The sequence below is a fragment of the Coregonus clupeaformis genome, chromosome 21, assembly GCF_020615455.1.
Source record: "Coregonus clupeaformis isolate EN_2021a chromosome 21, ASM2061545v1, whole genome shotgun sequence".
Classification (NCBI taxonomy): domain Eukaryota; kingdom Metazoa; phylum Chordata; class Actinopteri; order Salmoniformes; family Salmonidae; genus Coregonus; species Coregonus clupeaformis.
In genome coordinates, this window is record NC_059212.1 from 25,036,095 (window position 1) to 25,063,744 (window position 27,650).

The 27,650-nt window shown below is 41.6% G+C and overlaps 2 protein-coding genes across 2 annotated transcripts; both read right to left on the bottom strand.

Moving 5' to 3' along the window:
• Window positions 1–4,544: 4,544 nt before the first annotated feature.
• On the bottom strand, window positions 4,545–10,957 carry LOC121534607 (G-protein coupled receptor 55-like). The gene is made up of 3 exons (XM_041841185.1): window positions 10,930–10,957; window positions 5,271–6,003; window positions 4,545–5,083 (listed from the first exon to the last, which is right to left on the bottom strand). The coding sequence occupies exons 1-3, from the start codon at window positions 10,941–10,943 to the stop codon at window positions 4,868–4,870; spliced, it is 963 nt and encodes a 320-aa protein (XP_041697119.1). The 5' UTR covers window positions 10,944–10,957; the 3' UTR covers window positions 4,545–4,867.
• A 1,309-nt stretch (window positions 10,958–12,266) lies between these two features.
• Window positions 12,267–27,597, bottom strand: LOC121534608 (protein SNORC). Its single transcript, XM_041841186.2, has 3 exons — window positions 27,370–27,597; window positions 13,896–14,066; window positions 12,267–13,509 (listed from the first exon to the last, which is right to left on the bottom strand). The coding sequence occupies exons 1-3, from the start codon at window positions 27,443–27,445 to the stop codon at window positions 13,400–13,402; spliced, it is 357 nt and encodes a 118-aa protein (XP_041697120.1). The 5' UTR covers window positions 27,446–27,597; the 3' UTR covers window positions 12,267–13,399.
• Between the last annotated feature and the right edge of the window lie 53 nt (window positions 27,598–27,650).

Consider the following 27,650-nt stretch of genomic DNA (forward strand, 5'->3'; position numbering starts at 1 on the left):
GGCTCCGTAGGAAACAGACAGAAAGTATTCCTTAATGATTTTGTTAAATCCCCTCATTCAAATAAACGTGCACAGAGTTGCTCAAAAGCCTGTAGCATGTAAACATTCATGCTCTGAAATCATGGCTTCGGTTCATTCTGCTGCAATCACAACCCCTGCCACCGGGTGGCATTGTTATACCAAGGTTGAGGAAAGAGAAATGCAGAATGCAAAAATTATCACAACCTTGAAGTGGCATACACAACAACCATTCAAGCAGTTAAAGGACATTGCTCATCATTATGGAGGTACAATTTGCTCACAAACATCCCCTTTCAAAAGCTAGATGAAAGAAGAATCCCTCTGTATAATGCCATTCATTCTTAAAGACCGTGGGCCAGATTGTCTTAGCTAAGCATTTGCACCTGCTTTGCACCTGTGTTTTCAAAATTGAATTAATTCAACATTAAAGGTGCACTATGCAGAAATTGCTCCGTCATTTCCTGGTTGCTATAATTCTAATAGTTCGCCTAATTTCAGTTTATGTGACAAAACAAGAAAGTATAGAGTAAAGAATCATTGTTCCATCTAAACCGCTGTGAAATATATTTTCCATAACCAAAAATATTTTACTTTCAGCTGTTTGAAGCTGGTGTACAAAACCGAAAGTAAAAGACGCAAAAAACGAACTTAAGAATGGGAGGCATAGAAATAGTTCACATAGAACAGATCTACCGCTTCTTAGACTTGCTTTCAATGAGAATGACATATCTATAACTCATATTTCTATGTGAATTTGGACCGGTCGCCCAAAAAGTGATATATTGCAGCTTTAAGGACAGAACAAAAACATAGTTAAAGTTATGGTTAATTTTCGTGCATTTCAGAAAAGTGAACTATACCTTTAAACTGACTGATGGTGAAGGGGATTTTTGTAATATGTTACTTAGATTGATGCACGGGTGCGTCAATAGACTCTTAAGGTTTAAGAGAAAGAATAAGACAATTACAGAAAGGTTAAGAAAGCGAAATGTTTTAGTCTTGTTTTAGGTGTTAAATCCCTTACTGAAAAAACAGGTGCAAAGTTTGTACCTGGTGCAAACTGCTAAAAGTTTATCTGGTCATGTACAGTGGGGAAAAAAAGTATTTAGTCAGCCACCAATTGTGCAAGTTCTCCCACTTAAAAAGATGAGAGAGGCCTGTAATTTTCATCATAGGGACACGTCAACTATGACAGACAAAATGAGGAAAAAAAATCCAGAAAATCACATTGTAGGATTTTTAATGAATTTATTTGCAAATTATGGTGGAAAATAAGTATTTGGTCAATAACAAAAGTTTCTCAATACTTTGTTATATACCCTTTGTTGGCAATGACACAGGTCAAACGTTTTCTGTAAGTCTTCACAAGGTTTTCACACACTGTTGCTGGTATTTTGGCCCATTCCTCCATGCAGATCTCCTCTAGAGCAGTGATGTTTTGGGGCTGTCGCTGGGCAACACGGACTTTCAACTCCCTCCAAAGATTTTCTATGGGGTTGAGATCTGGAGACTGGCTAGGCCACTCCAGGACCTTGAAATGCTTCTTACGAAGCCACTCCTTCGTTGCCTGGGCGGTGTGTTTGGGATCATTGTCATGCTGAAAGACCCAGCCACGTTTCATCTTCAATGCCCTTGCTGATGGAAGGAGGTTTTCACTCAAAATCTCACGATACATGGCCCCATTCATTCTTTCCTTTACACGGATCAGTCGTCCTGGTCCCTTTGCAGAAAAACAGCCCCAAAGCATGATGTTTCCACCCCCATGCTTCACAGTAGGTATGGTGTTCTTTGGATGCAACTCAGCATTCTTTGTCCTCCAAACACGACGAGTTGAGTTTTTACCAAAAAGTTATAGTTTGGTTTCATCTGACCATATGACATTCTCCCAATCCTCTTCTGGATCATCCAAATGCACTCTAGCAAACTTCAGATGGGCCTGGACATGTACTGGCTTAAGCAGGGGGACACGTCTTGCACTGCAGGATTTGAGTCCCTGGCGGCGTAGTGTGTTACTGATGGTAGGCTTTGTTACTTTGGTCCCAGCTCTCTGCAGGTCATTCACTAGGTCCCCCCGTGTGGTTCTGGGATTTTTGCTCACCGTTCTTGTGATCATTTTGACCCCACGGGGTGAGATCTTGCGTGGAGCCCCAGACCGAGGGAGATTATCAGTGGTCTTGTATGTCTTCCATTTCCTAATAATTGCTCCCACAGTTGATTTCTTCAAACCAAGCTGCTTACCTATTGCAGATTCAGTCTTCCCAGCCTGGTGCAGGTCTACAATTTTGTTTCGGGTGTCCTTTGACAGCTCTTTGGTCTTGGCCATAGTGGAGTTTGGAGTGTGACTGTTTGAGATTGTGGACAGGTGTCTTTTATACTGATAACAAGTTCAAACAGGTGCCATTAATACAGGTAACGAGTGGAGGACAGAGGAGCCTCTTAAAGAAGAAGTTACAGGTCTGTGAGAGCCAGAAATCTTGCTTGTTTGTAGGTGACCAAATACTTATTTTCCACCATAATTTGCAAATAAATTCATTACAAATCCTACAATGTGATTTTCTGGATTTTTTTTTCTCAATTTGTCTGTCATAGTTGACGTGTACCTATGATGAAAATTACAGGCCTCTCTCATCTTTTTAAGTGGGAGAACTTGCACAATTGGTGGCTGACTAAATACTTTTTTTCCCCACTGTATGAGACCTTTTCTTCATGTTCTACATGAGACCTATAATGAGCTTTAGTAGAAGTCCCATATACTGTATGGGTCTGTGGGGTAAATATGGTTATTACTGAGATTCTGATTCTGTGTAAAGTAAGCCACAGGAAAGTGAGTCATTGTAGAGGCTCATGTAGCCAACCTAGTCGGGCCTCAAAGGGAAATGGATCAGGAGTTTATTCAGAAGTCTTTACCACTGTGTTCCATTTGTGTTCTCTTTTTTCAGCATGAAGGTTTAAACGGACTTTCCATCAAACCCAGACTAAATCAAGATCCTGAGAGTTCAGCCAGACATCAGTCTACATTTCTGTTCATCCTCCTATCAGCTTCAAAACACCAGTTAAAGGTTCATGTAACGTGCTGATAAGGATTGTTTTGAACAACCGCTTTAAGAAAACATGAAAAATTACATTGTTTACATTATTGGAATAAAATACAAAATTATTTAATCTAATGACAGAACAAAACTTATTTTAGCAGTCAGTAACATATGTTTGAAGGTTGCTGTAATATGAATAGAAACAGCTTTAATAATGTGTACTCCTGTTTGGACTGTTTTCTAACAAAGCAGTCATTAATTATCACAAGAGCGTCAATTAATGCAGCTAAAACAATAATGCACAGGCTTTTTATATAATTTAGCAGGGTTGGGGTTAATTCCATTACAATTCTCCTGAGCCACATATCTTTTGCAATCCTAATCCTATCAACCCTATACAGTACATACATATTTTAAATATACTATTTTTTACCTTAATCACAGAAATGAACAAAACTATGATCATATAATAATGTAATACAATTATAATATACAATATTCAATATAGAACATAATATATAGTTGATGTACATGTGTTTTATCGTAACTCCACAGTAACATTCAGCATAAATGGGATTTTATCCGTATGACGGCAATTGAAACCAGTGGCGTGCTGTCTTAGCCAACATATAGTAGAGCCCAAAATTATTGGATCCCTTGATAAAGATTAGCAAAAAAGACTGTATAAAATAAAATATGTCATATGACCATAGCACCGGTTCCAATCTAAGTGCCAATGCCATTTTGCAAACTATAGTCAGATGACATGAAAATAGAGGTATTTGGCCACGCACACCACTGGTGGGGTTGGCCTTCGAAAGATCAATGCATATGCAGAAAATACCTCATCCCTTCTGTAAAATATGGTGGTGGATCTTTGATGTTATGGGGCTACTTTGCTTCCACTGGTCCTGGGACCTTTGTTAATAAAGTCAATGGCATCATGAACTTTACCAATTACCAGGACATTTTAGCCCAAAACCTGGTTGCCACTGCTAGGAGGCTGACACTTGGCCACAAGTGGATCTTCCAGGAAAACAATAACCCCAAGCACACATCAAAATCCACAAAGAAATGGTTAACTGACCACAAAATCTACATTTTGCAATGGCCATCTCAGTCTCCGAACTCGAACCCCATTGAAAACCTGTGGTTTGAATTGAAGAGGGTAGTCCATAAGCGCAGACGAAGGAGATCAAGGATCTGGAAAGATTCTGTATGAATGGTCAAACATCCCTCCCAATGTGTTCTCCAATCTCATAAAACATTTTAGAAAAAGGCTCAGTGTCATTATCCTTGCAAAGGGAGAGTGCTGGAGGATTAAAAACAGAGGATCCCTATCTTTTAGAGATTTTTGTTTAATTACTTGTTAAACAAAATCTCTTTCTCTGAGAAATGGTATTAGCATAAAATAATATATTTTTTAATTGAGCATACAATATAGCTCAGTATTTGTATCATTTATTTTATACAGTCTTTTTTAATCATCTTTATCAAGGGATCCAATACTTTTGGACCTGACTGTATGTCTTAGCCCACATACTGTATGACTCATCGACCTCATGAATGCCTACTGTAAGCAAACTGACTTCTCCTATTCAACCTACAGTACCTTGTTGTCCTTCAACATATCTTGTTGCCTAGGTTTTCAATAATAAATACTCCTTCTTCCTAGTCAACATCCCTTGTACTCCAACTGTGGCAGAATATCTCACAAACCTAGTCAGAAAAGCCAGTAACTTCCCAGTGGGCAAAAATGGTTAAAACGTCATTTCAACCAGTTTGGCTCAGTGTTTGTTCCTCCATGGGTCTCGTCAGAGCTCTGAGGTGCTGGTGGTGGCTCTCTTCTGGCTGATGGACCTGGACCTCCTGAAGGTGAAGGTCTGCTTGGAGCTCCTCACCTCCCTAGCGATGAAGTAGTAACACAGAGCGTCCAGACAGCACGTGATGTTGGCCAGACTCATGGCCACCTGCAAGAAAAGGCTGATCCTCGTCTTGGCCAAGCAGTCCTCGATCAGGCCTCGATGCACCTGGGAGGACATAGAGGATTAGATAGAGGTTATGCCTGTCAGGTCAGGTCACATGGCCAGGAAAAACTCTGGGTCTTAGCAATAACAGACCAGAGCCAAAGGATGAAGATGCCCCCAGACAAATATTTGCACAAAAGATAACCTTAAGAAAGTGTTTATGGCATCTCTAGCTTTATTATGAACACACCAGGAACTGCAGCAGGATGCCCAGGTGGCTGGGCGTGAAGGGGACCAGGAAGGCACAGAGACTGCTGTAGATGATCTTCACGCAGGCTCTGCTCTTAGGGCTCTCCTGGCCCGACTGCCTCAACGTCCGGATGGTTTGGGCTGAACACACTACCAGCACCAGGGCCGGCCCCACGAACCCGAAGCTCAACAGGCAGCCGATCACCTTTGGGCTCCAGCCCTTCTCTGAGAAGCTGTGGAAGCAGTGGAAGGACACATCCTCCGCCTTGCGGAACCCATAGATGGGGGAGATGCCCCCTAGCACCACCACCCAGACCAGGATGCAGGTCCCCAGAGCGGCCCGGGGGGAACGGAGCTGCTTGGCACGGAAGGGGTGGCGTATTGCCACCCAGCGGTCCACAGCTATGCAGGCGATGGTGTAGATGCTGCCGTACATCCCCACGAAGTACAGGCTCTCCAGGAAGGAGCAGAGGAAGCGGTGGTGGGCCGCCCATTGGTGGTTGGTGGCGTGCATCTTGAAGGGGAGCAAGAGGAGGAGAAGGAGGTCCATGAGGGCCAGATTGGTCATGTAGATGGTGGACTCACTCCACTTGCGGAGGAAGATGCAGAAGACAACCAGGGCGAGGATGTTGAGGACAAGGCCAAACACGAAGATGGGCATGTAGATGGCGAGCTCCAGTGATGTCATCAGGTGGTCCACCTCGTCGAAGGAGCAGTTGGTTGTCATGGTGTTGCTGAGGGGTCAAAGGGAGAAACTGGTTGGTGCTTTATTTACAGTTGAAGTCGGAAGTTTACATACACCTTAGCCAAATACATTTAAACTCAGTTTTTCACAATTCCTGACATTTAATCCTAGTAAAAATTCCCTGTCTTAGGTCAGTTAGGATCACCACTTTATTTTAAGAATGTGAAATGTCAGAATAATAGTAGGGAGAATTATTTATTTCAGCTTTTATTGCTTTCATCACATTCCCAGTGGGTCAGAATTTTACATACACTCAATTAGTATTTGGTAGCATTGCCTTTCAATTGTTTAACTTAGGTCAGGGGTGTCAAACGTCCGGCCCGCGGGCCGGATCAGGCCCGCAAAGGGGTTTAATCCGGCCCGCGAGATGATTAAAAAATATATATATACAAAAAAAAAATATTGAATAATAATGCGCTGCAATTTTTCAATAAAATAAACTGCTGTTCCAATTGCGTCCACTGGATGGCACAATTGCAATTGTGTTAAGCAAGCAAACTGTTTATACCGGGGCAGAGCAAGTAGGTCAAGCACGTGCAGCCAATGAGCTACTTTGTTTTGCCCGCGATATTTATTACGGCTTCTACTTTTAACATTATGTGCTTTGGCACCCTCATTGCCCCAATATGTCTCTGTCAAAAAAGAGAAAAGTGGACGCAGAGTGCAGAGTGTTCCAAGAAAAATTGTCATCCTTCTATTTATTAACGGAATTGAATGGGAAAGCTGTATGTTTGGTGTGTTCACAGCATGTTGCAGTGCTGAAAGAATATAACCTTCGTCGCCACTATGTGAGTCTTCATGCCGACAAATATGACAACTTTCAAGGACAGCGGAGATGAGAGAAGGTGAATGAACTGTTGGCGGGTCTGAAGAAACAGCAGTCTGTGTTTACTCACAGCCGAGACATCAGTGACGCTGCAGTGAAAGCTAGCTACCTCATTGCTAATGAAATCGCAGTGGCTTCAAAACCATTTAGTGAGGGTGAATTTTAAAAAACATGCATGATGAAGGCAGCGGAGATTGTGTGCCCTGAAAAGCGGCAGGCTTTTGCAAATATCAGCCTGACAAGAAACACAGTTGCAGACAGGATTTCCGATCTTTCAGTGGATTTGGACAGCCAGTTGAAGCAAAAAGTAAAGTCATTCATTGCGTTTTCGGTTGCAATTGATGAAAGCACGGACATTACAGATGTTGCACAAGTGGCCATTTTCATCCGCGGAGTTGATGACACATTGACCGTCACCGAGGAGTTCGTGGAGTTGGTGCCGATGACAGATACAACGACAGCAGCTGATATTTTTACCGCACTCGTCGGCGCGCTGGACAGGGTCGGAGTGGACTGGTCCCGCGCTGTCAGCCTGGCTACAGATGGTGCGCCCTCAATGATCGGGAAAAAAGCAGGCGTTGTGACAAAGTTCAGAGAGAAAGTGCAATCTGCAAATGGAGGACGTGATTTTTGACTTTTCACTGTATTTTGCACCAGGAGGCTTTGTGTTGCAAGTCATTAAAGATGGATAACGTCATGAAGGTGGTCATCCAAACTGTTAATTTCATCCGATCCAGAAGCCTGAATCACCGTCAGTTTGCCAGCCTTCTCAGAGAGAAAGACCACATCTATGGCCTGCCATACCACACTGAGGTAAGATGGTTAAGCCGAGGTGCTGTGCTGAGGCGTTTCTTTGATTTACGAGAAGAAATTGAACAGTTCATGGAAGAAAAGGGCAAACCAGTGTTAGAATTTCATTCCGCAGAATGGATGCAGGACCTTGCATTTATGGTGGATGTTACAGAGCACCTGAATAACTTGAACAAACAGCTGCAAGGGCGCAACAAAGTTGTCACGCAGTATTATGACAGCATACGTTCTTTCAAGTTGAAGCTGTCATTGTGGGAGACGCAACTTGCCGGTGGTGATGCAGCTCACTTCCCCTGTCTGAAAAATGTGTGCGCGACCCAACATGTGGCAGACATGAAGCGGTTCAAAGATAAAATAACGGGACTGTTACGGGAGTTTGAGCAACGCTTTCAGATTTATGTTTATATGTTTTTATGTTGATGTGCTATTGTTTTTAATTGATTTTATTTTATTTGTATATTTAACCTATTCTTGACTATGTGGTTCTTGCACTTGTTTGGGGAACAGGATTTCATTATTTGTATCTACATTTCTGCCTGAGAAATGACACCCTGATATAGTTCTGTGATCTGTGAAATACTTCTGTGAATCACTGAGGCATTGTGTGTTTGTGTGTTCTTTGTCCTCAGAACATTCAAATAACTTGAGGTGTTTTATGATTAATAGTGATGTTGTGCTTTTGGACACTGTCCTCAGGCTCCAGCTTTATGTTTATATGTTTTTATGTTGATGTGCTATTGTTTTTAATTGATTTTATTTTATTTGTATATTTAACCTATTCTTGACTCTGTGGTTCTTGCACTTGTTTGGGGAACAGGATTTCATTATTTGTATCTACATTTCTGCCTGAGAAATGACACCCTGATATAGTTCTGTGATCTGTGAAACAGTTCTGTTAATCACTGAGGCAGTGTGTGTTTGTGTGTTCTTTTTCTTTACAATTTTCAAATAAACTTGACGTGTTTTATGATTAATAGTGATGTTGTGCTTGTACTATTTTGGACACACTGTCCTCAGGCTCCAGCTTTATGTTGTATGTTGATCGTATTAAAACAAAGAAAACAATCTGAAGTTGTTGTTTTTAAGTTATATATACCATGATTTTTCCGGTCCGGCCCACTTGGGAATAGATTTTCCTCCATGTGGCCCCTGAGCTAAAATGAGTTTGACACCCCTGACTTAGGTCAAATGTTTCGGGTAGCCTTCCACAAGCTTCCCACAATAAGTTGTGTGAATTTCGGCCCATTCCTCCTGACAGAGCTGGTGTAACTGAGTCAGGTTTTTAGGCCTCCTTACTCGCACACGCTTTTTCAGTTCTGCCCACAAATGTTCTATAGGATTGTGGTCAGGGCTTTGTAATGGCCACTCCAATACCTTGACTTTGTTGTCCTTAAGCCATTTTGCCACAACTTTGGAAGTATGCTTGGGGTCATTGTCCATTTGGAAGACCCATTTGCGACCAATCTTTAACTACCTGACTGATGTCTTGAAATGTTGCTTCAATATATCCACATAATTTTCCTTCCTCATGATGCCATCTATTTTGTGAAGTGCACAAGTCCCTCCTGCAGCAAAGCACCTCCACAGCATGATGCTGCCACCCCCGTGCTTCACGGTTGGGATGGTGTTCTTCGACTTGCAAGCAACCCCCTTTTTCCTCCAAACATAACGATGGTCATTATGGCCAAACAGTTCTATTGTTGTTTCATCAGACCAGAGGACATTTCTCCAAAAAGTACGATCTTTGTCCCCATGTGCAGTTGCAAACCATAGTCTGGCTTTTTTATGGCGGTTTTGGAGCAGTGGCTTCTTCCTTGCTGAGCGGCCTTTCAGGTTATGTCAATATAGGACTCGTTTTACTGTGGATATAGATAATTTTGTACCTGTTTCCTCCAGCATCTTCACAAGGTCCTTTGCTGTTGTTCTGGGACTGATTTGCACTTGTCGCACCAAAGTACGTTCATCTCTAGGAGACAGAACGCATCTCCTTCCTGACGGCTGCGTGGTCCCATGGTGTTTATACTTGTGTACTATTGTTTGTACAGATGAACGTGGTACATTCAGGAGTTTGGAAATTGCTCCCAAGGATTAACCAGATTTATGGAGGTCTACAATTTTTTTCTGAGGTCTTGGCTGATTTTCTTTGATTTTCCCATGAGGTCAAGCAAAGAGGCACTGGGTTTGAAGGTAGGCCTTGAAATACATCCACAGGTACACCTCCAATTGACTAAAATTATGTCAATTAGCCTATCAGAAGCTTCTAAAGCCATGACATCATTTTCTGGAATTTTCCAAGCTGTTTAAAGGCACAGTCAACTTAGTGTATGTAAACTTCTGACCCACTGGAATTGTGATACAGTGAATTCTAAGTGAAATAATCTGTCTGTAAACAATTGTTGGAAAAATTACTTGTGTCATGCACAAAGTAGATGTCCTAACCAACTTGCCAAAACTATAGTTTGTTAACAAGAAATTTGTGGAGTGGTTGAAAAACGAGTTTTAATGACTCCAACCTTAGTGTATGTAAACTTCCGACTTCAACTGTAGTTAGTGAAGGCATACTGTATGTGGTAAACAAATTCAATAGGCCCTTTGATTTACAAAAATCTAAAGGGAAAGACATCTAAAAGGAATTATGGTATTTTGATTGTGGATGAATTATGCATAATTGAATCTCATAATTGTTTAACTTTTTTCCTCACAATCATTTTTCCACTACCGTAATATTTAGCAAGTTTGTCCATATGTACCCCATATATCATTTGACTGGCAAGTGAATCACCCACATGCTCGCTCGTACACACACGTCATTATGCAAAACCACCTTCCCTTTCTTGTGTGGGCACAGTATCTGTACCCTCCTCACGTGCAGAAGCAGTGCCTGACAGTGTGAGAATCCTTAACCTCTTCACTACCCATCTGCTCGCCAAACAGCCAGAGTATTCCAAACAGAAATGCTATTTTGGCTGGATCTCTCTTGTAAAGAGCTCTCAATGAAAGTAAACAGGTAAAATAAAGGTTTGAAAAATGTTTACACAATTCTGACTGTTCAATTTAAATGGGGTACGCTTTAAAGGAGTTAAATATGACTTCTGGTTTTGTTTACTACATTGTTGTAGATAAAGTATGAAAAATGTATGCACTCACTAACTGTAAGTCGCTCTGGATAAGAGCATCTGCTAAATGACTAAAATGTAAAAAATAAAATAATAAAATCCAAAACTTTGTGTCAATTCTGTTGTAATGATGAAACAGAATACAGTATAAGTGAATCCTTACCTTATAGATGCCATTCTGCTGGTGCGTCTGTCTATCAGTCTGTCTGACTCTCTGTGCCAGACACAGTAGTTTCATAGTTCTGTTTTATTTGACCACTTCCTATGTGCGACATCCACGTTAGTCTACAGTAGCTAGATAGCGGCTCTATGCAGCAGAAAATGGGGTGAAGTCTGTGACATCCTTAAGAAATACAAAGAAATAACAGATCACAACAATCAATGTATCAATGTAACAACCACTTGAGAACATAGTATCATCCTGCTGTCAATGAGGTGCTTTTTACAGTGTTTCTAATGTTGAATTCAAATGTATAGTTTATTGTTGTGAAAAAAACTCTTGGTCACGCCATTCTTGAAGTGCTTTCTTATGAAGATTATGTTGAAATAAAGTCTGAGACACTTTGATTACTCAACAGACTTGATTTCTGTGAAAGGGCCCAAGATTGAGTGACAGCAGTCAGATTTTATGTACAGTAATTGAGAGTTTCCTGGTTTCAGATTGGAGGCGTTGAAACAATGTTGAATCAAGGTTGTCATCGCTCTCCTCAAAGGGATTGAAGACTAATTATCATCATTTTATATGTTATACAAAGCTATTAATCTCATGTTCACTGATGATATTGTAAACCACACTCTTTCATGAAAAGATTAGAAAAGAGAATTGATGGTCAAAAATGAACAATTTCATCAACATTATTCTCCAATAATGTTGAATGTTCCTGGACAGTATTCTACTACAGGTGATCAGCTAAATAAAACATACTGCACCATGTCAACTTCCTCATGACAACTTTGAGAAAGCGCCCAACGTTTTACAGTGAAATAGACTAGCTTTTACTCCCCCTAGTGGAATGTTGTGACTGTTCCACTGCTCGACTATAGCATTGATTGACAGTGAATATTCCATTACCATTTCCTTTCTTTTCCTTTTGAGGATCAACCACTTGCCTGGTGTGCCATTCTAACCTTTGACCTCCGTCAGTGTCCTGATCATATAAATAGATTATATTTCCATGTTTCTGAAGATATGGGTATTTTCCAGTTCTAATCTGGAACCATGATGGAATGTTTTTTAAAATTGTGTTCCCATGACTCATTTGTTCCAGTTTCGCTAAGCGCCAAACATGTGCTGCTGACTAGCATATCCAGCACCTGTGAGTGAGTGAGTGACTTCCACTCTTCAGTAGCTATTGTATCAATCCGATACAATAACACTACTTGTTTGTATTATGTATTGGATCATTGAAGCCCTCTATTCTGCCTTACAGATAAACTTACTGTACCAGTATATTACCCATATACATTTTAAATAATTGACAAGACTAACTAATTTTTGGTTGTAGGAAGTGATTTATTGATTTATACAATATAAAACATAGTTCAAACAGGTGATATTACCTTAAAGAATATTTATTGTTTTACAAAAGCATTAGTTGATTGGTAAAACGCAAGAGTAATACAGAAAATAGTTGTCTTCTGATATAGAATATCTAAATATTATACAATGCATCCCATCCAACCCCCCAAAATCATATCACACACACACACACACACACCCATACACAAACACACAACAGTCATGCTGTCGTTTTATACCCAAGGTTAATATTTGCTTTGCAGGTAAAAACACACAAAGTACCCTGTTTATGTTTATTTATTGATGCCAGCATTTATCTTTAAAATGTTATATTTTTGGGTCACTATCAATATGTTTGTTCCAGTGGAAAATGGCAAACGTTTCTTTTATAAAACCTATTTGGCAACAAATGGTAGCACATTGTGGGCATCGGGAAAATTATTCTCTCATGAGATATGATCATTCAAAATAACTCCGTAATACTGCAACGTAATGAACATGGTGGATACATCTTCACAAAGACACACTCATCACACCCTTTCATGCACAAAGACCAACACATAGACAGGATACATCAACATACAACATAACCGTCAGAAAAAAAATACTTCTACAAAGATCAACAAAAACAAATCACAAAGCTCGACAAAACATTTGGACACACAATTATAAACTACAGATCATTACAAATAAAGTAAATAAAGGGATTTTAATTTTCACTATTAAATCATATTAAAGCTCTGACTTTACACTGGAAGAACCTGCCAGTCTCTAATATCCTCTTATGTGCAAATCCTAACTTCCACTTAAGGTACATTTTCACTTAGTCTCCAATTGACAATGTAATAGTGGACGTGTGCTAAGAAGAACAGCATGATTACAGTAGCTAGAGTCTGAAGGAATTTCATTGTCAGTTGCTCTTCAAGGCCAAAGGGACCTGCCACATACCATTATAGCATCCAGGGGTTGTCCAGGGTTGTAGAGGGTTTCACTTTCACAATATGTGTGTGTATAAGGGAAACGGAATGTAGAGAGAATGGGAAAAACAATAAAGATAGATGAATGGAAGTGACAATGAGAGCAAGAGAGAGCGAGAGAGGAAGAGGAAGTGGCTCTAGGAAGCAGTAAACTTCCTGAGTGTGATGATGATGAGGGCGAGGAGGACTGAAGTCCCCAGGACGACTGCGATGACAATGGCTGTGATGGCGCCAGGGCCCAGGACATCTGGATACAGGGGCACACAGAGTACACACAACGAGCACAGGTCAGAGGTTAGGCCACCAACCTGACACTAGTGTACAAAGTAGGATTGTCAAATCAAAGTTACATTTGATTTAAAGTGCATCATCACAGTCTCAATACACTTTACAATTGTAAGGTTTATTACCAATTCATTACATGTAAAGGGGTTGTGGTGTGGATGAACTGATAGACACAAATAACCCCACCAGTGTGCTTTGTCCAATGGCTCTTACCATGCAAATATTTGCAGAATATATTATTTTCTAAATCCTCTGGGTATAACCCAAATTCTTGATATTAATAACATTTCTATATTAATTTAACTGGTTATGGGAAATGTTCAGAAAAACATGAAGTGCTCGTCTCACTTTCCTCCTCGTCCATGGCCTGTGAGTGGGTGGTGTCCTCGTACTCTAAGGTGAACACTCTCTCCGTCATATCCTGGAAGGGGTCTTTGGTGGTGATGTCATATGCCCCCTCTCCGGACAGCATGTCCTGGTTGTCCCCTTGTAAAGTGGGTGCGGGGTCTGCCACGGTCTCTGTGAACAACAACAGTGCAACAGTGTGTGTGTGTTTACAATTTGGGCTTGTTCAAATAGTTAAGAGTCTATAACTGTTTAAATGTAGCATTTTGTACATATTTTTAGTGCAAAAGTATGGAAAACATTACTTTTACAGTACAGGTCTCCCTTGGAAAATGGGACTACCTGGTTAAACAAAGTATAACTCAACAAGCTCAGTCATACCTGCAACTCCCTACACTTTCAGTTTCAGCTGTTCAGATACTATTAACTAGATAAAACCAACCCTGAGGCAAAAGTGTGAACTGAAAATGAAATTTTATATTACACTTTGTTTTTTGTCTAAGGAGTAGTTTTGCTGGTGAGGCGGCTGCTAATGTATGTATGTTCCTCTAACAGAGAGTCAGTGAGAGACAGAGCTGTGAACGTAAAATAGAGTACTGACAGAGCTACGTTAGCACTAGTCTTTTTTTTTTTTTTAGGGGGTAGATCAGCTTAATATTGCAGATAGATTGTAACTTCCATCAATGTAATTGTCTACATCACTTCCAATCCCCCATGTTTTATATATATACACACACACACACACACACACATATATACATACATATACATACACACATACACACAGTGAGGGAAAAATGAGGGAAAAAAGCATTTAATCCCCTGCTGATTTTGTACGTTTGCCCACTGACAAAGACATGATCAGTCTATACTTTTAATGGTAGGTTTATTTGAACAGTGAGAGACAGAATAACAACAAAAAAATCCAGAAAAACGCATGTCAAAAATGTTATAAATTGATTTGCATTTTAATGAGGGAAATACGTATTTGACCCCTCTGCAAAACATGACTTAGTACTTGGTGGCAAAACCCTTGTTGGCAATCACAGAGGTCAGACGTTTCTTGTAGTTGGCCACCAGGTTTGCACACATCTCAGGAGGGATTTTGTCCCACTCCTCTTTGCAGATCTTCTCCAAGTCATTAAGGTTTCGAGGCTGACGTTTGGCAACTCGAACCTTCAGCAGATTTTCTATGGGATTAAGGTCTGGAGACTGGCTAGGCCACTCCAGGACCTTAATGTGCTCCTTCTTGAGCCACTCCTTTGTTGCCTTGGCCGTGTGTTTTAGGTCATTGTCATGCTGGAATACCCATCCACGACCCATTTTCAATGCCCTGGCTGAGGGAAGGAGGTTCTCACCCAAGATTTGACGGTACATGGCCCCGTCCATCGTCCCTTTGATGCGGTGAAGTTGTCCTGTCCCCTTAGCAGAAAAACACCCCCAAAGCATAATGTTTCCACCTCCATGTTTGACGGTGTGGATGGTGTTCTTGGGGTCATAGGCAGCATTCCTCCTCCTCCAAACACGGCGAGTTGAGTTGATGCCAAAGAGCTCCATTTTGGTCTCATCTGACCACAAAACTTTCACCCAGTTCTCCTCTGAATCATTCAGATGTTCATTGGCAAACTTCAGATGGGCCTGTATATGTGCTTTCTTGAGCAGGGGGACCTTGCGGGCGCTGCAGGATTTCAGTCCTTCACAGCGTAGTGTGTTACCAATTGTTTTCTTGGTGACTATGGTCCCAGCTGCCTTGAGATCATTGACAAGATCCTCCCGTGTAGTTCTGGGCTGATTCCTCACCGTTCTCATGATCATTGCAACTCCACGAGGTGAGATCTTGCATGGAGCCCCAGGCCGAGGGAGATTGACACTTCTTTTGTGTTTCTTCCATTTGTGAAAGACAGTCAATTTTACAATAATTATATTTTGTTTGTTTTTTCTCCTGAACTTCTTCTACTCTCAACCTCTCCGATCATTTTCATGATGTCCATCCGGTTTGCTTCTATATGCCATATCTTTCTAACTGTGCTCTTTCACAAAAGCTCCCAACCTACAACCTATATACTTATTATGGGCACAGTATGCTTACATTATTAGTTATCTTGTTATTAGTTGTTGTTAGTTGTTATTAGTCCCATCCTTCAACCCCATTCAACACCACCCATCTATCTCTTAACACCATCCATATTGGATTTCTATTTGCCATATATTTTTCAACTGTACTGTGATGTTTTACAAAAGTTCTGAACCTTTCTATTCTCATTGTTTCTACAGGTTGTAAATTGAAAATAAATTTTTTTGCTAAAAGTATTATTATATTATTGATCGATTGATTATGACTTTTCAGATCACCCAGTAATGCTATCTGCAAGGTTAGCTCCAGGTAAATATTGCAATCCTTTAGCCATTCCTGGACCTGTGTCCAAAAACAAGCTACAAAATGGACAGTACCAAAACAAATGATCTAATGATTCTGTCTCTTCCCAGCAAAATCTGCAGAGCTGGGAAGATTGTATCCCCCATATAAATAACATTCTATTGGTAGCAAGAATTTTATATAATAATTAAAATAGAAAGATTCTAAGTTTTGAATCAGGTGTCGTTTTGCGTATCAGTTCATAAACACTATGCCATGGGATCGGTACGTCAAAAATCTCTTCCCAACTATTTTGCAATCTATATGGGACGGCTGTCAATCATTTGGTCCTTAAATGAAACTGGTATACTTTTTTATTTATCACAGTTTTCTTTAACCAATTATGTTCTTTAATGCAAGGCCGACAGACAAGTTCCTTACTTTCTCCCCCTTCCACTTTCCTCTTCCATTTTTGCGGTAAGGCTGCACTTATTTGGTTGTAATTTTGGGTAGAGCAGATATTTCCATATGTTTTTGTTAGCTGCATGTGTGACATAACTCCACCAGTCCTACCGATGATATCATTTACGAAGATTATACATTTTTTAAACATTTTGTCCCAAAAAAAAATAGCATATTTGAGTTTAACCACATTTTACATTTACATTTGAGTCATTTAGCGGACACTCTTATCCAGAGCGACTTACAGTTAGTGACTGCATACATTTTCATGGCCCCCCGTGGGAAACGAACCCACAACCCTGGCGTTGCAAGCACCATGCTCTACCAACTGAGCTACAGGGGACATATGGTCCACAATATTTGTTGCAACCAACTTTATATGGCTTGTTTAAGAAATAGTGATATTTTGGAGATGATTTCCATTTCAAATAACTGAAAGTGAGAGGTTGTAATCTGAATAAAGGGAAAAAGGCCATTCTTGAACATTGGGTGAGACAATCTTTCTAATTTGCTAGAGAACCAGTTCGGATTTAAGTATAACTTTTGTATGACTGAAGCTTTTAGTGATAGGTCTAATGCTTTCATATTTAATAATTTCTGTCCTCTGAATTCATATTCATTATATAAATAGGCCCGTTTAATTTTGTCTGGCTTGCCATTCCAAAGAAAATGGAATATATTTTTTTCATATAATTAAAAAGAAAAACTGTTCGCTAGGCGTAGGTAAGACCATAAGCAAATAGGTAAACTGGGATAATACTAAAGAGTTCATCAGGGTGATTTTTCCACAAATTGACAGGTATTTACCTTTCCATGGTAGCAAGATCTTATCTATTTTTGCTAACTTTCTATTAAAATGTATTGGAGTGAGATCATTTATTTCCTTTGGGATATGTATTCCGAGTATATCCACATCACCATCAGACCATTTTATTGGTAAACTACATGGTAATGTAAAAATTGTATTTTTTAGTGATCCTATATGTAATATAGTACATTTGTCATAATTTGGTTGTAATCCAGAGAGGTTAGAAAATGTATCTAGATCCTCTATGAGGCTGTGGAGGGATCCTAGTTGTGGATTTAAAAGAACACATGAATCATCAGCGTACAATGACACCTTTGTTTTTAAGCCCTGGATTTCTAATCCCTTGATATTATTGTTGGAATCTGATTTTAATAGCTAACATCTCGATGGCCATTATATATAGATATACCGATAGTGGACAACCTTGTTTCACTCCTCGACAGTTTAAAACTTTCTGAGAAATATTTTACACCTAGGGTTACTATACATGATTTTGACCCATTTTATAAGATATTCTCCAAAATTGAAATGCTCCAGGCATTTATATATAAACCCCAGTCGTACTTTATCAAATGCCTTTTCGAAGTCTGCTATGAATAGCAGGCCTGGTTTCCCAGATTTTCCATAGTGTTCTATTGTTTCCAGGACTTGCCTTATATTATCTCCAATGTATCTTACATTTAACATTTTAGTCATTTAGCAGATGCTCTTATCCAGAGCGACTTACAGGAGCAATTAGCGTTAAGTGCCTTACTCAAGGGCACATCGACAGATTTTTCACCTAGTCGGCTCGGGGATTAGAACCAGCGACCTTTCGGTTACTGGCACAACGCTCTTAACCACTAAGCTACCTGCTGCCCATGTAAAAAACCTGTCTGATTAGAATGAATAATATCCGACAATACCTTTTTTATTCTATGCGCTATACATTTTGCTAGAATTTTTGCATCACAACACTGAAGTGTAAGGGGCCTCCAATTTTTTGAATGGACTGGATCTTTATATTTTCCACTTGTATCCTATTTCAGTAATAATGAAATCAGACCTTCTTCTTGAGTGTCTGATAATCTACTTTTAGCCCCAGTCTTTGATACTGCAGTGGAAAGCTGCTAAGCTAGTGGTTCATTCCACGAAAAGAGTGCCTTTTGCGTCTCTTTGATATTTTAAGTAGAAATTGTGCATCAATATTTAAATTTAAAGCCTATGATTTTAAATTAAGTACCATTAATATAGATCACGGATAATTCAATAAATCTGTATTTTGACAAGTCCCTCCGTCAACCCTGTCACTTCTAGGAAGATTTTCACAAACTTAATCCCAAAATGTCTCCAAGTGTCACCATCATTGTAAAGCCCTAGTTAATGTTGCTTTGACAAAGATTTTGATTTATTTTATGTGATTAGGGATTCATTTTAAGGTCATTTTAAAGCCAACCCTGTTATGTGAACTGAACTCGCGTTTTAATATGGTGAAACTATTCCTTTTAAAATATTTTTTTTTCAAAAGAAACATTGAATATCTAATAATCAAATCATAGAGTAAAAGCAGGTGAGCTGGTTCTACTCTTTTTGGCAATTTTCTGGTGTTTTGTGGTGGAAGACTGAGCGGGGCGAGAAAAACATGTCAACCCTGTTACCCATAGATAGACAGGCTAGGAATGTTAACAATTTAATTTGTTTTGTGAAGCTTGCATTCATTTGCCACTCCTTGTTACACACAACAAGCTTCCATTCCCACGGTCACATGGGGATTTAAGAAAAAAATCATCAACCCTGTTACTTTATTTGACACTTAATAGGGCACTTACTATAGTAATTGTTTTATTTAACCTATTGAAATGGGGAAACATGTTTTTTATGAAGTTGAACATGTGCTATTTATGACAGAATATTAAAATTTTTACTTGTCAAAAGGCACAGAATTGGTGGAACGAAATAGAATATTAAGGAAGTCTCGAGCTTTTGCTCACCTGAAGTAGAGTATCTCATGATAAGCTGTAGACCACACTATTTACCAAGATTGTTTTCATCTATATTTTTCGTAGCTGTCTATTTACCACCACAAACAGATGCTGGTACTAAGGCCACACTCAACGAGCTGTATAAGGCCATTAGCAAACAGGAAAACGCTCGTCCAGAGGTGGCCCTCCTAGTGGCCGGGGACTAATGCAGGGAAACTTAAATCCATTTACCTCATTTCTACCAGCATGTTAAATGTGCAACCAGAGGGAAGATAACGCTAGACTACCTTTACTCCACACACAGAGACGCGTACAAAGATCTCCCACACCCTCCATTTGGCAAATCTGACCATAATTCTATCCTCCTGATTCCTGCTTACAAGAAAAAACTAAAGCAGGAAGCACCAGTGACTCAGATGACGCAGAAGTGGTCAGATGACGCAGATGCTAAGCCACAGGACTGTTTTGCTAGCACAGACTGGAATATGTTCAGAGATTCCGATGGCTTTGAGGAGTACACCACATCAGTCACTGGCTTCATCAATAAATGCATTGATGACGTCGTCCCCACAGTGACCGTACGTACATACTCCAACCAGAAGCCATGGATTACAGGCAACATCCGCACTGAGCTAAAGGGTAGAGCTACCGCTTTTAAGGAGCGGGACTCTAACCCGGACGCTTATAAGAAATCCTGCTATGCCCTCCGACGAACCATCAAACAGGCAAAGCGTCAATACAGGACTAAGATTGAATCGTACTACACCAGCTCCGACGCTTGTCGGATGTGGCAGGGCTTGCAAACTATTACAGACTACAAAGGGAAGCACAGCCGCGAGCAGCCCAGTGACACGAGCCTACCAGAGGAGCTAAATCACTTCTATGCTCGCTTCGAGGAAAGCAACACTGAAGCATGCATGAGAGCATCAGCTGTTCTGGACGACTGTGTAATCATGCTCTCTGTAGCCGATGTGAGCAAGACCTTTAAACAGGTCAACAATCACAAGGCCGCAGGGCCAGATAGATTACCAGGACGTGTACTCCGAGCATGCGCTGACCAACTGGCAAGTGTCTTCACTGACATTTTCAACCTGTCCCTGACTGAGTCTGTAATACCAACATGTTTCAAGCAGACCACCATAGTCCCTGTGCCCAAGAACACTAAGGTAACCTGCCTAAATGACTACAGACCCATAGCACTGACGTCTGTAGCCATGAAGTGCTTTGAAAGGCTGGTCATGGCTCACATCAACACCATCATCCCAGAAACCCTAGAACCACTCCAATTTGCATACCGCCCCAACAGATCCACCGATGACGCAATCTCTATTGTACTCCACACTGCCCTTTCCCACCTGGACAAAAGGAACACCTACGTGAGAATGCTATTCATTGACTACAGCTCAGTGTTCAACACCATAGTGCCCTCAAAGCTCATCACTAAGCTAAGGACCCTGGGACTAAACACCTCCCTCTGCAACTGGATCCTGGACTTCCTGACGCGCCGCCCCCAGGTGGTAACGGTAGGTAACAACACATCTGCCACGCTGATCCTCAACAAACACGGGGGCCCCTCAGGGGTGCGTGCTCAGTCCCCTCCCGTACTCCCTGTTCACCCATGACTGCACGGCCAAGCACGACTCCAACACCATCATTGAGTTTGCCGACGACACAATGGTGGTAGGCCTGATCACAGCCTATAGGGAGGAGGTCAGAGACCTGGCCGTGTGGTGCCAGGATAACAACCTCTCCCTCAACGTGATCAAGACAAAGGAGATGATTGTGGACTACAGGAAAAGATGGACCGAGCACGCCCCCATTCTCATCGCCGGGCCTGTAGTGGAGCAGGTTGAGACCTTCAAGTTCCTTGGTGTCCACATAACCAACAAACTATCATGGTCCAAACACACCAAGACAGTCGTAAAGAGGGCACGACAAAGCCTATTCCCCCTCAGGAGACTGAAAAGATTTGGCATGGGTCCTCAGATCCTCAAAAGGTTCTACAGCTGCACCATCGAGAGCATCCTGACTGGTTGCATCACCGCCTGGTATGGCAACTGCTCGGCCTACGACTGCAAGGCACTACAGAGGGTAGTGCGTACGGCCCAGTACATCACTGGGGCCAAGCTTCCTGCCATCCAGGACCTCTATACCAGGCGTGTCAGAGGAAGGTCCTAAAAATTGTCAAAGACTCCAGCCACCCTAGTCATAGACTGTTCTCTCTGCTACCGCATGGCAAGCGGTACCGGATCGCCAAGTCTAGGTCCAAAAGGCTTCTTAACAGCTTCTACCCCCAAGCCATAAGACTCCTGAACAGCTAATCAAATGGCTCCCCGGACTAATTTGCATTGTCCCCCCCACCCCCTCTTTTACGCTGCTGCTACTCTGTTTATTATCTATGCATAGTCACTTTAACTCTACCTACATGTACATATTACGTCGACTAACCGGTGCCCCCGCACATTGGCTCTGTACCGGTACCCCCTGTATATAGCCTCGCTACTGTTATTTTATTGCTTTTATTTTTTACTTATCTAATGTTTACTTAACACTTATTTTTCTTAAAACTGCATTGTTGGTTAAGGGCTTGTAAGTAATCATTTCACTGTAAGGTCTACACCTGTTGTATTCGGCACGTGACAAATACCATTTGATTTGATTTGAATAGCTTTTCTGTGCTGCTCTGCTAGCAGCCTCAGACCAGGGCCTGAAAGGATGTCTTTGTAGGCGATCAGCACCATCTGTACACAGTACAGGTAGCCTCCACTGTGTGCTCACGCAACTCCTCCACATACCTCGCTCTTCTCTCCATCTCCATCTCCCCTCTCTCCTCTGTCTCTCCTGCATCTTTCACCCACATTCCACAGGTCCTAGCATGGAGGTGCTACGCGACTTTTCACAACATAGTAGCCTTGGAAACATGATCCAGATCTCTTAAAAAGCTCTCCCTCTCTCACTACCTCAGTAGAAGGGAAGGATCAAGAGAACTAGAAAGGTCGCTGGTTCTAATCCCCGAGCCGACTAGGTGAAAAATCTGTCGATGTGCCCTTAAGCAAGGCACTTAACCCTAATTGCTCCTGTAAGTCGCTCTGGATAAGAGCGTCTGCTAAATATGTAAAACGTAAATGTAAATGTAACTAAGAGTGGATTCTGGATAAGGCCAATTGAATTGACTAAACTGCAACATGATGATTCGCTCCAATGATCTGAGAAACACTGTGTCCCCGATGGCTTTTGTTTTAAGTGCACAGCTGAGCGACCTTGCCTTTTTAAAAATTCTAAATAAAAGGCGAACATTCGATCCCAATCTTCAAAGAAAAACAACATGTCCACAAACGGATGTATGCATGCACACACACACACACACACACACACACACACACACCACCCACTCACCAACTCAACCTACCCACGCTTACGCTTCGCATACCAACATAACCATACATATTTACACCCAGGTTATTTACAGACATATTTACCTTCCAGCTATAAAGCCAACTTCATAACCTTACTGAAAAATCTCACAACCAAGCATTCCCACTCACCATAGCTACCACGTTCTATTTGATCATCATGGAAATACACATAACCAAACATATCACTTCAAAAGATCGTCTCCCTCATAAGAACAAATAAATTCCAACTAGCAAAGATAAAAACAGTATAATGTCCAAAGACTTGTCCATTGTGGCCCATCACTACGACTCATAATTCCAACACCACACACAAACTCAGTGATAGATAACCCTGTTGGTGATGGCGTGTGTACTCCGGCTATACCCCGACAATCTTTATGAAGTGATACGTTTGGTTATGTGTATTTTCAAGATGATCAAATGGTGAGTGGGAATACTTGGTTGTGAGATTTTCAGAGTTTAGTGATGGCCTGTGTACTGCGGCCTTTACCCAGGCGGGGTATAGGCGGGGTGAGTATTTCTGAGTATTTCTACTGCAGTGTGTTGACTCTTCTGTTAGCGTGTGCCTTCCTGTGCAGGGGTTAGCTGCAGGTACGGAGCCCTGGGCCGCTGCCAGCCCTGCCATCAATGAGGCCTTCAGCCAGGGGCACAAAAGGCTGCTTGTGCGGTCAGGGAGGGCGGCTGCAGGGCTGCAGTAGAGGCAGGCTCCAACCGTTAACGGCCGGCCAGCCCCAAACCTACAGTAGCCCCAGCCCCTAGAATGGCCGGGCACTGGACGTCAAAAACAAGGTTGTTTATCAAATAGTCTGTGTGTGTGAAAAGGTTTTGCCTCCTTGGACAGCTTGGTTTAATAAATACGGGGAGAAAAAAAGCACTGTGATGTTTTTTCCGTTGGTGTTTGTTCGCCTCATCAAGGAGGGTAGGATAAATTTGCTTCTCCGTAATTTCCAGTAATGGCTCCCAGGTTTGACCGCAGCGCTACCGTTGGCTAGCTGAATCATCTCCGTCTTCCATTTACACAGATTGACACTGAGCTATATCTATTCTCATGACGCAGTTTCCAAAGGTGTTCTCGCTACTGGTTTCAGGTAATACCAGACTACCAAATCCTTCTACCTGGGTCTACACACGACCAATCTGTGACAAGACACGAACATGAGTATCACATCTAGTATGCGGTAAGGAAGCCCATAGGCTCTCTGTCACTCTGACATTATGTGGGCATTTCCACGGTTTTGCAGTTAAGCTAGGGCATACCTCCATGTCTCATTCACCCAGAGGAACAGGTCCAAACTCCACTAACCTACACAGCTAATCTGCGTCACATCTAAAGTCTACCTCACTGAAATCCCATGATGGAACTTGCCATCTCAGTCTTATGTGCCTCTTGTCCCTGTCAGCTACTGTAGTTTGACCTAGACATGTCAACGGACCACAGACAGTAGGAGAAGGCTGCTCTCAGACACTAAAAACAGACGTTGGTGGCTTTGACCTCTCCAGTCCAGTCAGGATTTCACACGCCCCTGAGAGATGACAGAGATTGCAAACGGGTGTATGTGAACGCCACACCACCCGGGCAATCTGGTCCTGCGGCTGTGCCCACCTCCAAAAGGGGCATCGCCTGTGCCCGTGCCCTCGCCTCACCCCTTTGACTGCCTCCCAGGTGGGGGTCTGCTCCTCCTTCCTCCACACCCCATCTGACAAAACACAGGGCGATAGCTACAAATATCCTGTGTGTTTGTGAGGTTCAGAATTTATACCAGAGCTCTCATCACAACCTGTAGGCTGGTAAAGGCCACAAATTGGCAAGGAGGGTATACTATGGCTGGGTCCCATTACTGTAAAACACCTTCCTTTTATTGTGTACTTTACTTCAGTGATCACTGGACTATAAATCAATTATTTTTAGTCTAAATATCGGACTGTAAATTGTGCCTTCCTGTATTATACTTATGCTAAAATGTATTCTATTCTACTGAGCCATTTACTTTATGTTCGTATTCTTATCTTTTATTATTTCTTATTGTTGCATTGTGGAGAAGGAACCTGCAAGTAAGCATTTCATTGGACGGTGTATACCATACATACGACTAATACAAGCTGAAACAAAGAGATGAGGGGTCTATGGGAGGTTAGTACAGAGGCAGTGTACTATGGCTGCGTCCAAATAATTCTAAACAGCTTTCTGTTCTAATCTACTTCCCTTCAGTGACCACTAAGAGATGAGGGCTTGGGTCTCTGGAAGCGGAACGTAGGAGTACTTTTGTTTGGGTCCAAATACTGTTAAAACTGTTCTTTCCTCGTTTACTTTTCTTAGGTGACCACTAAGAGATGAACGAGCTAGATAAGTCAGGAGTCGTAAAGAGGAAATAAAATGAGGTAAGGAAGATTTGGTGGAAACAGTTTAGTAAGCAGCTTGTGTTCCAGCCATGACAGCAGTCAGAGGAAATTAGTGGGTCCAAAACAACATGTAGTCGTCATTCACGTCACTCATATGAGTCATCTCGGAGATTTGCTGATCTTGTGGGGTGCGGATTGTGGTGGTGCTTACAGAATCTTATGCTTGTGAGACCACAGACATATCATTGGCACAGGAAATACTAAATCACCAAAAGAACAAATCATAAACGGAAGTGCAGTTTTAAAGAGACAATGCAGTTCCAAGTTAAATGTTAAACTGAACATCATGATCATGTAAACGTAGATCAACTAAGAAACTGCGAGTTCAGTAACACCTCAACACTTGTCTACAAAACCTTTCTTTATCAAACCAACCAACTCATCCTACGATGCTACAGGTGTGTAACTATCATTCTAGCGTTAGACAACGCCATCCTAGCGCTACATTCTCCCACATGATATTGATGTCAAAAGCTCAGCCCGGTCACAAAAACCTACAGTACATTGTCCCAGGGCATGCCAAGAAACAGTGTTGTACAGGTCATTGTTTCGAGAAAGACTTTATCAAACCAACCAGCTCATCCTAAAAATGCTTAGGTGTGTAACTATCATTCTAGCGTTAGACTCTCCGACATGACATTGATGTCTAAAGCTCACTGCTGTCATTGTTCCACCTCACTGCCTACTGACAGTTGTGTACAGGTCATTGTTTGGAGGAAAAAGTGCCATGTTTCTCGTGGCATGCTGTGGCTTTAACCCTTGCCCTGACCCCTAGGGCTTTAGTGCTGCTGTTCTGCGTTCCCAAGGCCCTCACAATCCCCGGCTTTGTGGAATCCCCTCTTTTCCCATGCCTCTCCTTAGGCTTATCACATAGGTGTGAGTAGGAGACAGAAACGAAAGGAGAAAGAGAGTAGTAAACGGAGAGAGGAAGCGGTAAACAGAGAGAGAACTAGAAAGAAAAATAGAGAAAGAAATGGAGGGATTATAGAGCTAGAGGGAGAAATGGAGGGATATAGAGCTAGAGAGAGAAATATAGAGCTAGAGAGAAATGGAGGGAGAGAGAAAGATTGAAAGACACAAACAAGGGGAAATAGAACGAGAAAAAAAACGAGAAGGTGAGACTTCCAGCGAATCTGCTGATTCTGTGTCTTGAGCTGCAGTAAACCACACGCACAAACAAAGATGGTTCAAAGGGGTTCTTGTTTTTTTTTAAACGACTCTTACACAGTTAGTAAAAGAGACATTAAATTCCAAGTATTGGTGTCATTTTCAACCATTTCATCAGTGCAAGTAATTTAAATGTCAACGGTGAGCTTAACTTTGGGGTAAGCTCCGCTCATATTTAACTATTTCTAAACATGAGGCATTATGAAAGCAAGTGAGTCACCGTGTTGGTCAAAGACTAGCTTTGTCTCCAAACGTCCCTTTGCTCAAACAACTGCATCATTTAGAGTGCAAGGGCTCTCGCAACCAGGCCTCTAGGTCAATAGTGGGGGGGAAATGATACGTACACACCCTGAGCTCAGCTAAATATGACCATATTTCCCCAATACTCTGATTATTTGTCCACAGAAATAATGTATTCGATTTGAATAAAATTTGAACGTCACTGAAATTGCACATAATAGACTACTTGATGTGTTTGTTGGAGCAAAAGAAAAAGCAGAGAGCATATTTTCTGCCTTCAACTTCCGAACAACTGACTTCATCAACAACCCCTGCATTTCTGGTGGCAAATCTTGAGTGTTTTTCACAAGCACACCCGCTGTCATTTCTAATCCACATCTCTACAAAAGACTAAACAACCAAAACACTGTTCTCCCATTGCCCCTTCAATCAATCCACTCCCTTGTCCTCTTACAGTGAGGTCTAAATAAGGCAATGTCTAAACATTATAAATTCTCATAACATTGTAATAAATACACTTATAATTGTGTGGACTTTTTTTTTATGCATTCACACTTGGGATATTCAACATGTGAAGACCAAATAGATGTATGTATTATATTTTACACTCCTTCCCATGACTAATACAAGGACAACCAGGAGACACCCCGTCCGGCAGGAAACTTACCTGAGTGGAGGGTGGCTACCCAGAGGCAGAGGAGGGCCAGGAGGAAAAGTCTGGAGACGCTGCTGCAGTTGGCCATGATGTTTCCTGTGTTTGTGAGGAGGATGACTGGATTGGGAGTCTCCAGAGCTCCTGAAGCATGGGCTAGTGAGGGCTGGAGCGAAGGAAAAGGGGGAAGAGAGGTGAAAGAGGGAGAGGAGGGACTGTGTATGGAGACAGAAGTGTCTGGACAGTGAAGACTTTGTCAACACCTCTTATGAGGGTCCACCCACTTCATACTCCTC

Bases quoted from the DNA above. Each gene is read 5' to 3' on its own strand.
- LOC121534607 (XM_041841185.1), bottom strand. The intron at 5,084-5,270 runs GTGTGTTCATAA...ATGTCCTCCCAG, and splicing joins GCATCCTGCTGCAGTTCCTG to GTGCATCGAGGCCTGATCGA.
- LOC121534608 (XM_041841186.2), bottom strand. From the start codon at position 27,445: ATGGCCAACTGCAGCAGCGTCTCCAGACTTTTCCTCCTGGCCCTCCTC. The intron at 14,067-27,369 runs GTAAGTTTCCTG...TGTTGTTCACAG, and splicing joins GGTAGCCACCCTCCACTCAG to AGACCGTGGCAGACCCCGCA. The intron at 13,510-13,895 runs GTGAGACGAGCA...CCCTGTATCCAG, and splicing joins GGCCATGGACGAGGAGGAAA to ATGTCCTGGGCCCTGGCGCC.